This window comes from Ambystoma mexicanum, chromosome 12, assembly GCF_040938575.1.
Source record: "Ambystoma mexicanum isolate Mex_15411 chromosome 12, UKY_AmexF1_1, whole genome shotgun sequence".
NCBI lineage: Eukaryota > Metazoa > Chordata > Amphibia > Caudata > Ambystomatidae > Ambystoma > Ambystoma mexicanum.
In genome coordinates this window covers 192,248,925-192,261,224 of record NC_090936.1, presented here as the reverse complement: position 1 = coordinate 192,261,224, position 12,300 = coordinate 192,248,925, and the positions used below count along the sequence as shown (strand labels likewise).

The window sequence follows — 12,300 nt, the reverse complement described above, 5'->3', positions numbered from 1 at the left end:
TGCCGCAACCAGGCACAGCTTATTTTTTACAAATGGCATGCAATAAAACTGGCTAACACATTCAATTATTATAATGTATACAAGAGTTGCAGAAGATTAAAAAGCCACCCCTGTATCCAGGAGCTTTGTGTGTCAGCAGCTGTTATGTTAAAGGATATTTGTACCGCACACTCGTCACCGGAGTGGTCCTCTCATGAATGCACATGTAACTTTTGTCTGGCCCACTGCAGAGCTGGGATTGTAGATGTCTGAAGACTCGTCACGGCAACGGCACATGTGTGCTATATTTTTGGTATGGATTATTTATGAAATAGGGGTCCCATTAGTAGAACTCCTTTTGAGAGAGCGAATTGTCCTGAACATTTTATGTTGTTAAAAATGAAAAAAGCTCAGGCTAGCCTTCCCAGCCACTCTGTCACACCCATCCACCGCTCTGATTGGACGCTTTCAGGCTGAAGATTATATGGGATCGCACCAACACCCTGTTTAAAAACATGTACAGTTTCCCTTTTTCAGATAACCTTAGAATGTGGCTTTTTCTTCACTGATGCGCACATTTGTTTTGTCACACGCAAGTGAAATAAACATGTGTTAATCTGGCCAGAGTGTTTAATGAGTTTACAAATGTAAGAGTTTTGAGCAGTGGTCGGATCACATGATTGGCCCACTTTCAACCTATACAAAACACCTGAGCTGTAGCCGAATGTGCACCCTCCCCCCCTATTTCTCTATCCCTCTGCATCTGAACTACATTCTGTTTAAACTATGTAGCTGTGGGATAGCTCAGCGGGTTAAAGGCTTGCAACTGAGATCTGTAGGTTCGAATGCTGGCAAGGCCAACTGAGCCTTTAATCCTTCTAAGGTTAAGTGAGCACAATTTTCACTTGAGTAATAACAATTGTATATACAATAGTGTATGTAGTGAGTTATACAAACAAAGGATTGTGAACAATTATTTTAGCCACATAAGTGAAACAAGGCTGAAGGACCAAGGCGTCCTTTATCTTGGTTTTAAAATTAACATGCATAACACCCCTCCGCTTGATGGCTGTTTTTGTAAAACAACCCAAGTAACTATTTGAATAGAAAAAGTGAATAATTTGAATTCACACCGAGTCCAAAGGCACACAAAATGCATGTTTATTCAAACGGCTGCATCTCTGTACAACTTTTAATTATACTTTTCTTTTAATTATGGTGCTAGAAAATCTTTCTTCTACAATATTTAATTATACGCCATCAATTATGACGGAGAGCACAACATAACAGAGTGCAGTGCCATTAACCAATGAAAGCCTTGCGACTGACTTGAAATTCCATTTGATAGGATCGGGATGTTTGCACAATGAGGTTCAATTGAAGCAAACCACTGTGAAAGGAATGTTCTAGCAAGTCATGTATTATATATGAACGTGTTTACGCATACAACAGTAGTTGCTGCCGGAGGCCAGACAATTTGTAGGGATGTAAATACCGTTAGTTAAAGCAATTGTGTGAGTCTATGTACATAAATAAAATACACATGCTGCCTTCCTTCATGGAGTAAAATAAAGGTTTAATTCCTTAGCATTGTCTCGTAATTGGACTGTGTACCATAACTCCTCTCACTGATAGATCAGAGGGCCTGCCGTAGCCGCCCCGTTGTTATGGTTAAGTTGCTCAACTCATAGAAGGAGCATTTTCTTGGCCGGCTTATAACTTGGACACCGTTCAACGAATCCTCACCAAACTTTGCGCGTATATGGCCCCCTCAGAACGCTTTTGCGACGCTCGGTGCCGTTTTTTCGTCAAAGGGGTGGGTGTCAAATATGTGGAAATCCTGAGACCCAATGCCGTTTTTCTTTTTTTTTGCTTGCGCCTACAGTTCAAATCGCTAGATGGATTTTCACCAAATTTACGCTAGGAGCGGCAGCTTGGTCCAAAAGCATGCTTTTGTAAGTTTGGTTTAAATCCTTCAAGTAGTTTTTAAAAAAATGGCCAAAACATAGGTACAAATTAATTGGTGATATCTGAGTTTGGTCACAGACTAACGTCCTGATTCGGGGTCCACAGACACGTCTGGGCCAATCGGGGTGCATCTCGCTGTTCATGGATATCGTGCGTACCCATTGATTGGGTGGTGAAAAACGTGTGTTGCGTCCAATTTTATTAAGCTGTCGCCATGTTGGATCCATGGACAGCCACCGTTGTCCCCTGATAGCCCAGTGAGAAAGTCTGGAAAACACATTTGGGGTCATTTGGTGGCCAAAAGAGGGCCTGGAAAGGGTGGGGGAGCGGAATAAAGATGACATGGAGCTTTTTTTATAGGTGGAAAAAAGGTTTGCTGTTGCCACCAAGTCCGCTGTCAATTTCAGTGTCTGTGGACAACATCTGGATTGCAGGGGGTGTCTGGGTGAGTCTTGTTATTTGAAGGTGTATTGTACTTGATTGTTACATGCTTTAATTATATTGTGGTGGTTGTGACCAGTGGCCAGATTCTTGGGGGCATGGCCCCCCCCAAGAATGTGGCCACACATAGGTATATCTAAATGATACCAAGCCTAGTAAGATCGTCTATCTTATTCTCCTATTTCCCATCCCTGCTGGTTGCGCCTTGAAACACTTCTGTATAGGTGCATTATAAATAACCTATCAATCAACACGGATGTTTGTACCGCACATTTAACCAAATATGTTTCTTGAACTGCAGGGGGAAGGTTAGGGTGAGGCAATGAGTTGTGTAGAGCATGGGGTGGCGGGGGTTCCCCCCTGGCACTCTGCAGTGAAAAATTGGAGGAAAGGTTGCGGTTCAATTTCTGCATTAAAGAATTGTGTGGCAAAAACACATAGAACCGAACATCCAAGCATAGCGTATGGATCCACTCATAGTGAAATTCTCTCAGCTGAAATTGGAGAAACAAGTAAAATATAAAATCAGAGTAGGTGGCTTGAGATATTGAATTTTTTTTTTTTTTTAAATGTGTGCCACTGTGATTGGTTGGCTAGACTGCATGCATTTTTCTGCCCCTTGTCTTAATGCGTGTTGCAAGCAGCACATGTCCGCTTTCACGCGGCACCGTCTATACATTTTATTACTGATCTTATTCGATGGAGTCATTAAATGGTAATGATGTTTCATAATGTTTTTTTAATTGTGTGCAGAACTTAAGTGAATTTGCTCATGTTCTGCTAGCGATAAAAGTAATAAATAACCAACTAAAGTCCCAATTAACTCGCTGGCGGAGAAGGGAAACCCAGGCGAGATCAGGAGTGGATTCTGGCAAGCCTTCCCTCAGCAGATCCGATCTCCGCTCTTCAAGAGGCAACAAGCCATGTCCTGCGAAATTCATTTGTATTTTTGTAATTTTAATGTATTTATGTATGCAGCCTGTAAACTGCTCAATATGATGCAAGACAGGTGTCGGTGCTTGCTGCACGCCACTTAAACCCTCATTCTCAGGCTACTGGATGCGGTGAAGCATTCGGGCAAAGGATTTCTGCTTTTTCTGCCTCGATCCGTATTTCTCCCATGCAAGGGTTCTAGCTGTGGACAGTGGCGTCTGCAGGGAGTGGTCTGGGGTGGCACATACCACCTCTGGAATTTGATTGGCTACTCCAGGTGCCACCCCATTATCCTAAACTATGATCATTATCTGTGTGTGCAATCTTACTTATGCCACCCCTGCATAAGTAAGTGCCCCACTAGGACCACTCCACACAAGAGTCTGGATATGCCACTTGCTGCTGAATGTCCACGGGACTGCTGAATCGCCTCCGGCCAACATATACACCACAATTTAATAGCAATTCTGCAGGTCTTAAGCATGATGTTTTTCTGAGGATTCTCTGCCCTTCTATATCTATGAACATTCCTCAACCTGGTTTTTTTTTTAAATGTGCAAATAAAATGTTGGCTTTTTTGACAGTTTTTACATTTCTTTGTACTATTAAAGAGCAGAGGGATGTCCCCACACCCCTGCCTTCCAACCCTGTCCCCCTTTCTATATACCTTACCCAAACTTACCATCTAAATTTTAGCAGTAAAAAGGGGTGATACAAAATTAGACAAAATAATTCTGTGAAAAATAACATTTGTCAAAATTGTCAAAATTGTGCACTACTGCCATATAACCATTTTTTCCCACAAGAGTCCCTTGTAAGGCCATAATGGGCCCCACATGTGGTGGTTGCATGTGGGTAGTGGAGTGTGCTTCAGAAGTGGCCCCGATGTTTGTTTGTTTGTTTATTTTATTTATATCGCGCACCTGACCTGGAGGTAATTGGGCGCTTGAGGCTGGAAGTGGTTACATGGTATAGTATAGGCAGTTGTAGGCATTAATACAGTTAGTAAAATTACAGTGGTACATATATACATATTCATTATACATATTATACATTGGGTCATAGCAGTATAGGATAGGTGACACGTATAATAGTAGAGCAGACCACCTGACTATTAATGGTATCAAGAGCTGCTAGTTTGTGTTTTGGTAAGAATCCATGTGATAACATGGCTTCTGAATTTGTTGAAGGTTTGAATGGTTTGGATGTTCTGTGGGAGAGAGTTCCATAGCTGGGCGGCTAAAACCAGGATGCTAGAACCTCCAGCTCTTTTTAGATTGTATCTAGGCACCACCAAGGATGGCGTGTTAGATGATCTGGTGAGTCTATTGGATACCTTCCAAGTGAACTTGTCTGTGGAATAGGGGGGGGGGGGGCTTGGAAGTTAATCGCTTTGTGTGTATTTTGTCATGCATAGAGAGCCACCTGTGTTGCTTTCTAATTTATGAAATCTGCTCTCTTTTAGGAATATTCAACGCTGCTCTAAGCGCGTTGGTTTGCATAATCTGTAGTTTAGAATGGCTTTGTTTGCTCCTAGATAAAGGCTGTTGCAATAATCCAGTTTGGATTGTATGAGTGCTCTCGCCAGTGTAAGGCAGCTAGTGCGGGATAGTACAGGTCTACAGGCTCTGATCAACTTGCCAGTGTAGGCTGTGGCCGAAGACGTCATGTTGATCTGCTTGGTTAGGTTAGCCTGGGCATCGAGGTAGAAGCCTAAAGTTTTTACATGTTTGGCTATGGGTATACTGTTCCAATCGATGACAATATTTGTGTAGTGAGGACTTATTTTTAGAAGGTTATTAGATGATCCGACTAGGAGTAGTTCTGTCTTATCATTCAGGCATAGACCATGTGTGGCCATCCATGCCTGAATGATGATGTAGACTTCGTTAATCCGCGCGACGTCTGTATCATAGGTTCCTGATAGGGGTAGGAGTATCTGGGTGTCATCTGCGTAATTTTTGTAGGTGACACCCAGACGGTCCAATTTGTCGAATAGTGGCTTTGTAAAAATGTTGTACAAAGTGGGCGAGACGCAGGATCCTTGGGGGACTCCGCAGGTGATGGGGTCAGCAGCTGCTGACGGTGAGAACACACGCATAGTTCTGTTAGCGAGGAAAGATTAGATCAAGGCAACTGCATAGCTGGAGAAGTGGGCCGCCGAGGATAAGTGGTTGCAAAGTATAGAGTGATCCACCAGATCAAAAGCCGCAGAGAGGTCGAGTAGAAATATGATGGCCATCTTTCCCTTGATGTGAGAGTGAAACCAAGGCATGATTGTTTCTCGCCATTGTACATGAGCGAGAAAATGAGGATTCACTGCACGTGTGCAGTGATCCCCAAGAAGGAGGCCCTGAAACGCTCCTTCCTGACACTCACTGCTTATCCCGGGGGTCATTGCATGTATTCCCGCATACATGCATGCAGTGAATCTTCTTGAACCCACGCATTCATCTCGAGAAATCGCTTGAATCCTCATTCTGAGGAATAGGCCAGTAATAGGCTGTAGCTCATGCTGAGCGATATCATGTAAATACAAAATTCAGACCTATTATTTCCCAGGATCTAAACCTTGTTTCACCACTATTTGTTGCAATTCAACACCCATTATCAGGTTCCTGTCCGAGTTTGCTGCAGATAATCTTATTTATTTATGGATTTATAAAGCGCACTAAACCCGGAGGCATCAAGCCGATGTTAGGATTGATGAGAACACTTCCCAAGACCCGGTCCCTTGTTAAAAACCATAGAGATTGTGTAAGTTAGGTCACTCGCACATAGTTGCCAACATGTCCCATTTCAATCTGTAGGTCCTGATCCAGTCCTGTTTTTTTCTTTGTATTCTGGGAATTGTAGTTCCACATTTCCCATTATAAAACTCAGAGTAAAAGTCCCACAATGCAAAGACAAAACCAGGACTGGATACGCACCTACAGATTGGAATGCGTCATGTTGGCAACTATGCTCGCACCATTGGCCCTAATCGAACTTGTGGCTGAGGAACCTTAATAAAGATTAGTGCCTGTAGCCGAATGTTGGATGCGAACAGCCAACCGGGGGTCCTTGGAACTCCGTGAAAAATTCCCTTATTCCTGTTCAGTTCCAAAGATTCCCTTAGCAAGCGCACACACGCCTGGTCTTCCTTCTTCACCCCTGTACCCACTCTCTTCTTCCCCTGGACTATCACCGGGCCCTGCTCTCTCCACTTTCTCCCCACGTGGGGGCCTGTCTCTTGCCCTTATCATGCCCATGCCCCCGCAGGAGAACTGCCTGCAGTGCACCCTCATAGGTGTGAACCTAGAAACATAACCATGTCCCAGCCAGCGGCTTCATGCCTTCTACATGGCAGTATGGTCGCAATGATTATTTTTTTTACGTTGTGCTTTCTCTCTGGTTTTATTTTTGCATAGTCCTCGGAAGGCCTTGTTTTGAAGGAGCACATGGCTGCTGGACTCCTTGACCTTTGCAACATCCCTGGCTCCGCAAGTGGGCGTTAACGCAGGCAGTGGGGAATTAAGAGACAACAGTAAGGCTTCCAGTCACAAAGAAGAGGGGTGTGCAAACTGTAGTCTACAGATAAGAATGCATTATCCCATCAAGAGGGCCACGTGTCTCGGGCTTGGCTAAAGATGCTTTAGCACAGGGGTTTGCAACCTGTGGCTTGCCAGATATTTTGAACTACAACTCCCATGCGCCCTCCATTGACTGTGCTATCTAGGGACGATGGCATGGTTTGTCCAAAACATCTGGAGAGCAAAAGGTCAAACCGCTACAGTTTAGCACTATTCTAAAGATAACATTCCAAAACGGAAAGTAGGGGTTTTGTTAAAAAGAAGTGGCTAAAGTAAAGCGGTTTCTTTATGAACAGAGACTTGAGTATCAAATAATGTGCATGTGTAGTTTCTTGGTTGCTAAAAATCCAGACATTGCAAAGTCTTTCAAAGGCGGCAGATACTGATGAAGAGAACAAGTGAACATATGCTAAAATGTGGCCTGAGGGTACGTGTACTGTAAATGTGTTCTGTTTGTGTTCACTGCAGGCAGTACCTACCAATACAGAATGGCCCCTACATTCAATGTGCTCTATAGTAAAGGGAAGTGTACGGAAGCCCCAACATGTGGACTGTTAATCACCACCATGTCACTTGCCAGGATATATGTTAAGGCTGTTCTACAAGTGTTCAGCGAATATCTAGTCTCGGGATGATTGCAAAAATACATGCTAACAGTGTCGGGATGGTGTACCAAAGGTTTTGCTACGTATGTCAAGATAATACTGGTGACCAGTGTTAAGACGGATTTCTGAACTCTGTCCTGGTGGCGCAGAATTTCAGAAGGCCAACCTAATTACTTGGAATAGGGTAACCTCTGGACGAGCCAGACCAATCAAGGTAGCGATCGCAGCGGTCAGGACTAGGTCTCAAGAGGGGTGAGGGTGACTGAAAGCCCGCAATGAGCACACAAAGCAAGAACACTTACAAACTACTCCAAACAGTTGTTATATTAAAAATATATACACATTTATTCCAAGGCCTTTAAAACAATGACCGTAGCGAGAAAATCACAATATAACAATAGTAAACCAACACAAACCATAACAATACAATATATATACAAATACAACAAGTCTCAAGCGTTATATGCACAAAATGGGTAGTCCACCTAAAAGGGAAGGAAGACGGGCAGTGCGAAATAATGCTTAGACCCCGTTCGCCTTCAGAGGCACCTAACTAGATGGAAGTCCGAGCCCTGCGAAGAGTGGAGCCTTGTGCTCAAAAGTACCTGCACACGCTGGTGCCAACGGGCAAAAGGGGAGTCTCTTCGAAGGAAGTCAGGCAGTTCAGTTTAGTGCACAAAAGAAGAACAAGTTCCGCGACTCAAGCGCAGCCTCCACAGTGGGCAGAAGCAGGGCGCAAGTACGGAAAAGGGTGCTGTTTTGACACAGCGGGGAAAAGCAATGGGCTCCTGCAGGAGGGCGACCAGATCCTAGCTATGCTACTCACCGGTCCCCGATGCAAGCAGACCCAGGCTTCTCCACGTCCGTTTCAGTCGCTGGCAGGTTCAGAAGAGCAGGGAACGTCTCGTCGTCGTGTTGAGTAAAAAGACGTCCCAATCGAAGAAACCCGCACAGTTTGTTACCACAGCAGGGCAACGGAGCGGCCGTGTGTATCTGAGCCAAATGTACACTACTCACTTCAGACCTGGGAACGCCAAGTGTACGAAGTGTGTGAGAGTGACAAGGACTCGAAATACTACACAACCTGGCGGCGGTTACAGAGCAAGACTCCCGTGTAAGCTGGTCAGTCAACTGGATGGCCCAGAGATGCTTCCGAAGGCTTACTGGCAGGAGATGGTGAAGATGCCGAGAATAGCTGTTCCCGCTATTCCAAGGGTCGAAGTACCAGTACAGGCCTTCTGGTTCGATCAAAGGTGAAAAGGGTTTCACAAGGCGACAGCAGTGCAGAGGAGAAGTCCTTCAGCGGGTCACCAGCGATTCCTCTGTCCAGCCTCTTGGTTGCAGGATACTTGGCTCCTGTATTCCTTCGTTTGTGAGAACTCAGGAGATCGACATGGTAGTGGTGTTTCCAGCCCCCTCTTATCCACGGTTCCCTTCGCGCCAAAACGGAGGGGACCCAATGGGAGATCCGCTCATCAACACTCACACCATTCGTGGACCAATCACAGACCGCGGTGGTCCCAGGCATTCACACCACCCTAGACTCTCTGGCACCCAGGATGTGTATTGGGACCAGACATCCCAGCCCACATCCTGGAGGCGCACACAAGACATGTAGAAGCCCGCGAAAGCATCTGTGTTTCGCGGGAAAGTACATGCCCAAATAAGGAAGGCCCAGGGTCGGCTCGACCTGGGGAAGGTGAAGGGAGCAAGACGGTCAGCGGACAGGACAAAGTAGCCTCGTGGTCTGGCCATTTTGGGAGCCAGGCCACCATTTTGGGTTAAGCGCGGAAAACGCGCTTAGAACGCCAAAAGGAGCTCAAAACACAAGAAACGATCGCTGCCACCATTCCCGTCCCTGAATCACTTGCACCGATCAGTTACAATCCTAAACGAGTATCTAGCGCCTGTAGAAGGGTAGAGACCCAAGAGAGCTGTGACTTAGCTTACAGTGCCCTCTTGTGTCATGTTGCACGAAAGCCGCAACATGATAAAAGAAACTACGGGAAACAGCGTTCCCCGGTACTGACTGTCTTAAGGGCATGTCAGTTTCCCCGTAAGAAAGGAGCGAAAGCCCAGAGGAGTGCGGCAGAACGCTGCACTTCTCTGGCAAAGTCGAGAACAAGGTGAAAAACAACAGTAAAAAGTTTAGGGGTTGCCACATGGAAGGAAAATTACCTACAATTACGAAATCTTTCCTAACAACCAGAAATAGTGTAGAAATCTTAAGTGTGGGTCAGCAACAGTAAAATCGAACAGTCTCAAGGAACAGTGATTGCATCCCTTGTGCCAAAGGCCATCCTTGGTAAAATGTGTCGTCAAAAAATGCAAACCAAAATTCATGTCAACAAAGGTCCACAGTTCAAGTCTACCATGGCTCAAACTAAAGTATTCATTTGCGTCTTATTTCCCGAAGGAAGGTGGCTTTCCTTCATCAAGCGTCTCCCCGAGTAGTGGGGTTTACCACGCACCCAGTGCTCACAAGCAGATGCATTATTTGGGGGTCTGCCAGGTCTTTGGAACTCTCTACTGGAACAGGGAGGATCTTATTAACTGGGGTAATTGTTTTGCACTGGTAGGTTTGACCCTATTTTTTCTCGGACACGTCTCCCATTTGGCTAGTCTGCATTGTTTTATTCTTAAACTTGCCTAGTAGTGAAACACCGCGCCCGACCACCGTGCCTACTCCCTTCGACCACTGTGCAGTGGACTATACATTTATAGTAGATATCATTTAAACCTTGCTTAAATAACACTTTTGCAGTACTAGCATTGCAAAACACCAGGATTCATTTTGAAGTCTGTATTCTGTACATGCTGCTTGATGATTTGACCAAGGTGCCTTGACTAATGCGGCTCTGCTTTCCCTCTTCTTTCAGCTCTGCGGGTGTGGACTCCTGGGTGTCGGAATATGGCTTTCTGTGTCACAAGGGAACTTCGCCACCTTTTCTCCCAGCTTCCCCTCGCTTTCCGCGGCGAACCTCGTCATCGCCATTGGAACGGTCATCATGATCACAGGCTTCCTTGGCTGTCTGGGTGCTATCAAGGAAAACAAGTGCCTCCTTTTGAGTGTAAGTCAGCGGCTATGCTGTGAATGGTGTCCTCAAGTGGGAAAGTTGTGTTCTTTCATGGCAAGCAAGAGCCTGTCTGTGTTTCCGGCTTGACGCGGTGTGGCTAGAGTCAGAGACGTGTATGCAAACCAATTGCTCAGTTTAGTAAAGCTTCACTAAAAAGCTGTTTGTAACGCTAGACTTAATTTGATGCGAATGTGCTGTGCAATCCATTACATCTGTGAGTTAAACTATCTCCAAAGCAGATTGCATTGTAATTAGCACTGCATTTCTGCATTCTATTTGAAGCAGGTCTGAATAGGCAAATGGCTCATTAACCAATTTTATGCTTCCTATTTTTAAAACTAATTTGTTCAAGCTTTATTGGCAGGAAAAGTATAACTATCTCTGGGGAAATTTCCTCATTCTCTGCACTCCCTCCTCTTCCCCCCATGCCCCGACATCGACGCACACAGATAGATGGGCAATCAAGCCCACATGCCCCCACTCATGGCTGTCTGCCTCACAGTCAGACCTGGAAATCTGGGCTACAATTGTATCTTGTACTTCGGTCTTTCTGGTTATGCTCACAATGTTTTCTGATGCTACACAAATGTTCCTTGCCAATGGTCCACAAAATACGCATCAATCTTGCATAGCTACAAATGAGGATAAGCATACCTTGATCTCCCAGTGTGGGTGTTGTGGTGATGTAGAGGTGGGTATTTTTTGTGGCACATCCCTACCTTTGACATTGTGTGCGTGGCAATTCAGAGGAGCCTGCACTCTCACGTTGGTCCACTTTGATCCTCATCTCTCATGAACAAAGGAATCGCTGCCTGGTGGTCAGCACTGGCCGCTAGCTACTGTCGCGATCTTCCTAACAGTTTGGTGCATCAACTCAGTTCTCATAATACGTGTTCTGACTGCAATAGCGGTAAGGGAGGTGGCAGTCTTTGTAGCTGTTCCCTACCTTTGGAATATTATTTGCTTTCTCTATAGCAGTCTTAGTATGCGACAATTCGTTTTTTTTTCTTTTTTTCTCCTAGGTAGATCAGATTGCTTTGGAAATACCATGCATGAGGGTAATAATGGGCATCTAATTCAAACCCGACTATTCGTTAGGGAATCTTGCAAGCCGCGTGCAATTCTAACATTGTCACACACCAGGGATATATCAATCTAAAATTCAGACCAAGAGAAACCTTTTGCTTGATCTAAAACAATCTTTTCATTTGCCAAATTTTATTGGAACTTTGTCAAAGGGGTGTAACTCATTATATGACTTGTTCATAAACAATAGTAAAGCACACCCTGTAGTTGATTATAGTGATGGTTTAGAGAGTAGACCGGAGGGCCGTTGGAAGCCCTGGGTTGGGGTTTTTGGGCAAGGCATTAAACACCAGCTGGTGTGTAACTAGCTGCAAAGCGATATGATGGTAGGAGGAGAAAGGAGGAGAGGCCTGCTTGAGAGAACCTAGCTTCTGAGCACCATTTCTAGGAAAAAGTGGCTGACCTCCAGAGGAAATGTGGAATTCAGCATAGGAAGCTTTCCTTAGTACAGACGAGGAACCAGAAACATGGAGTGCTTGGCTACTGTGGGACACAGCTGCAGCTCATTGCCCTCAAGTGATCCAACACCTTTATAGCAATCACAACTGAAGCTGCTTTGGTAGAGCTACTGTGGAGTTATGTACCTGTTCCACGGGCAACACTGGGGGTCGGGAGAGGGGGTGTAACGGCTCGCGGCCA

General features: G+C 45.1%; 1 protein-coding gene across 8 annotated transcripts in view; it reads left to right on the top strand.

Moving 5' to 3' along the window:
- TSPAN9 (tetraspanin 9) overlaps positions 1-12,300 on the top strand; it is a 1,448,163-nt gene that overhangs the window by 1,335,945 nt on the left and 99,918 nt on the right. For all 8 annotated transcript variants that reach the window (XM_069628285.1, XM_069628282.1, XM_069628286.1 and 5 more), the window contains one exon: positions 10,378-10,569. In XM_069628285.1, coding sequence (XP_069484386.1) covers positions 10,378-10,569 — 192 coding nt within the window. The remainder of the gene's footprint in view (positions 1-10,377; positions 10,570-12,300) is intronic.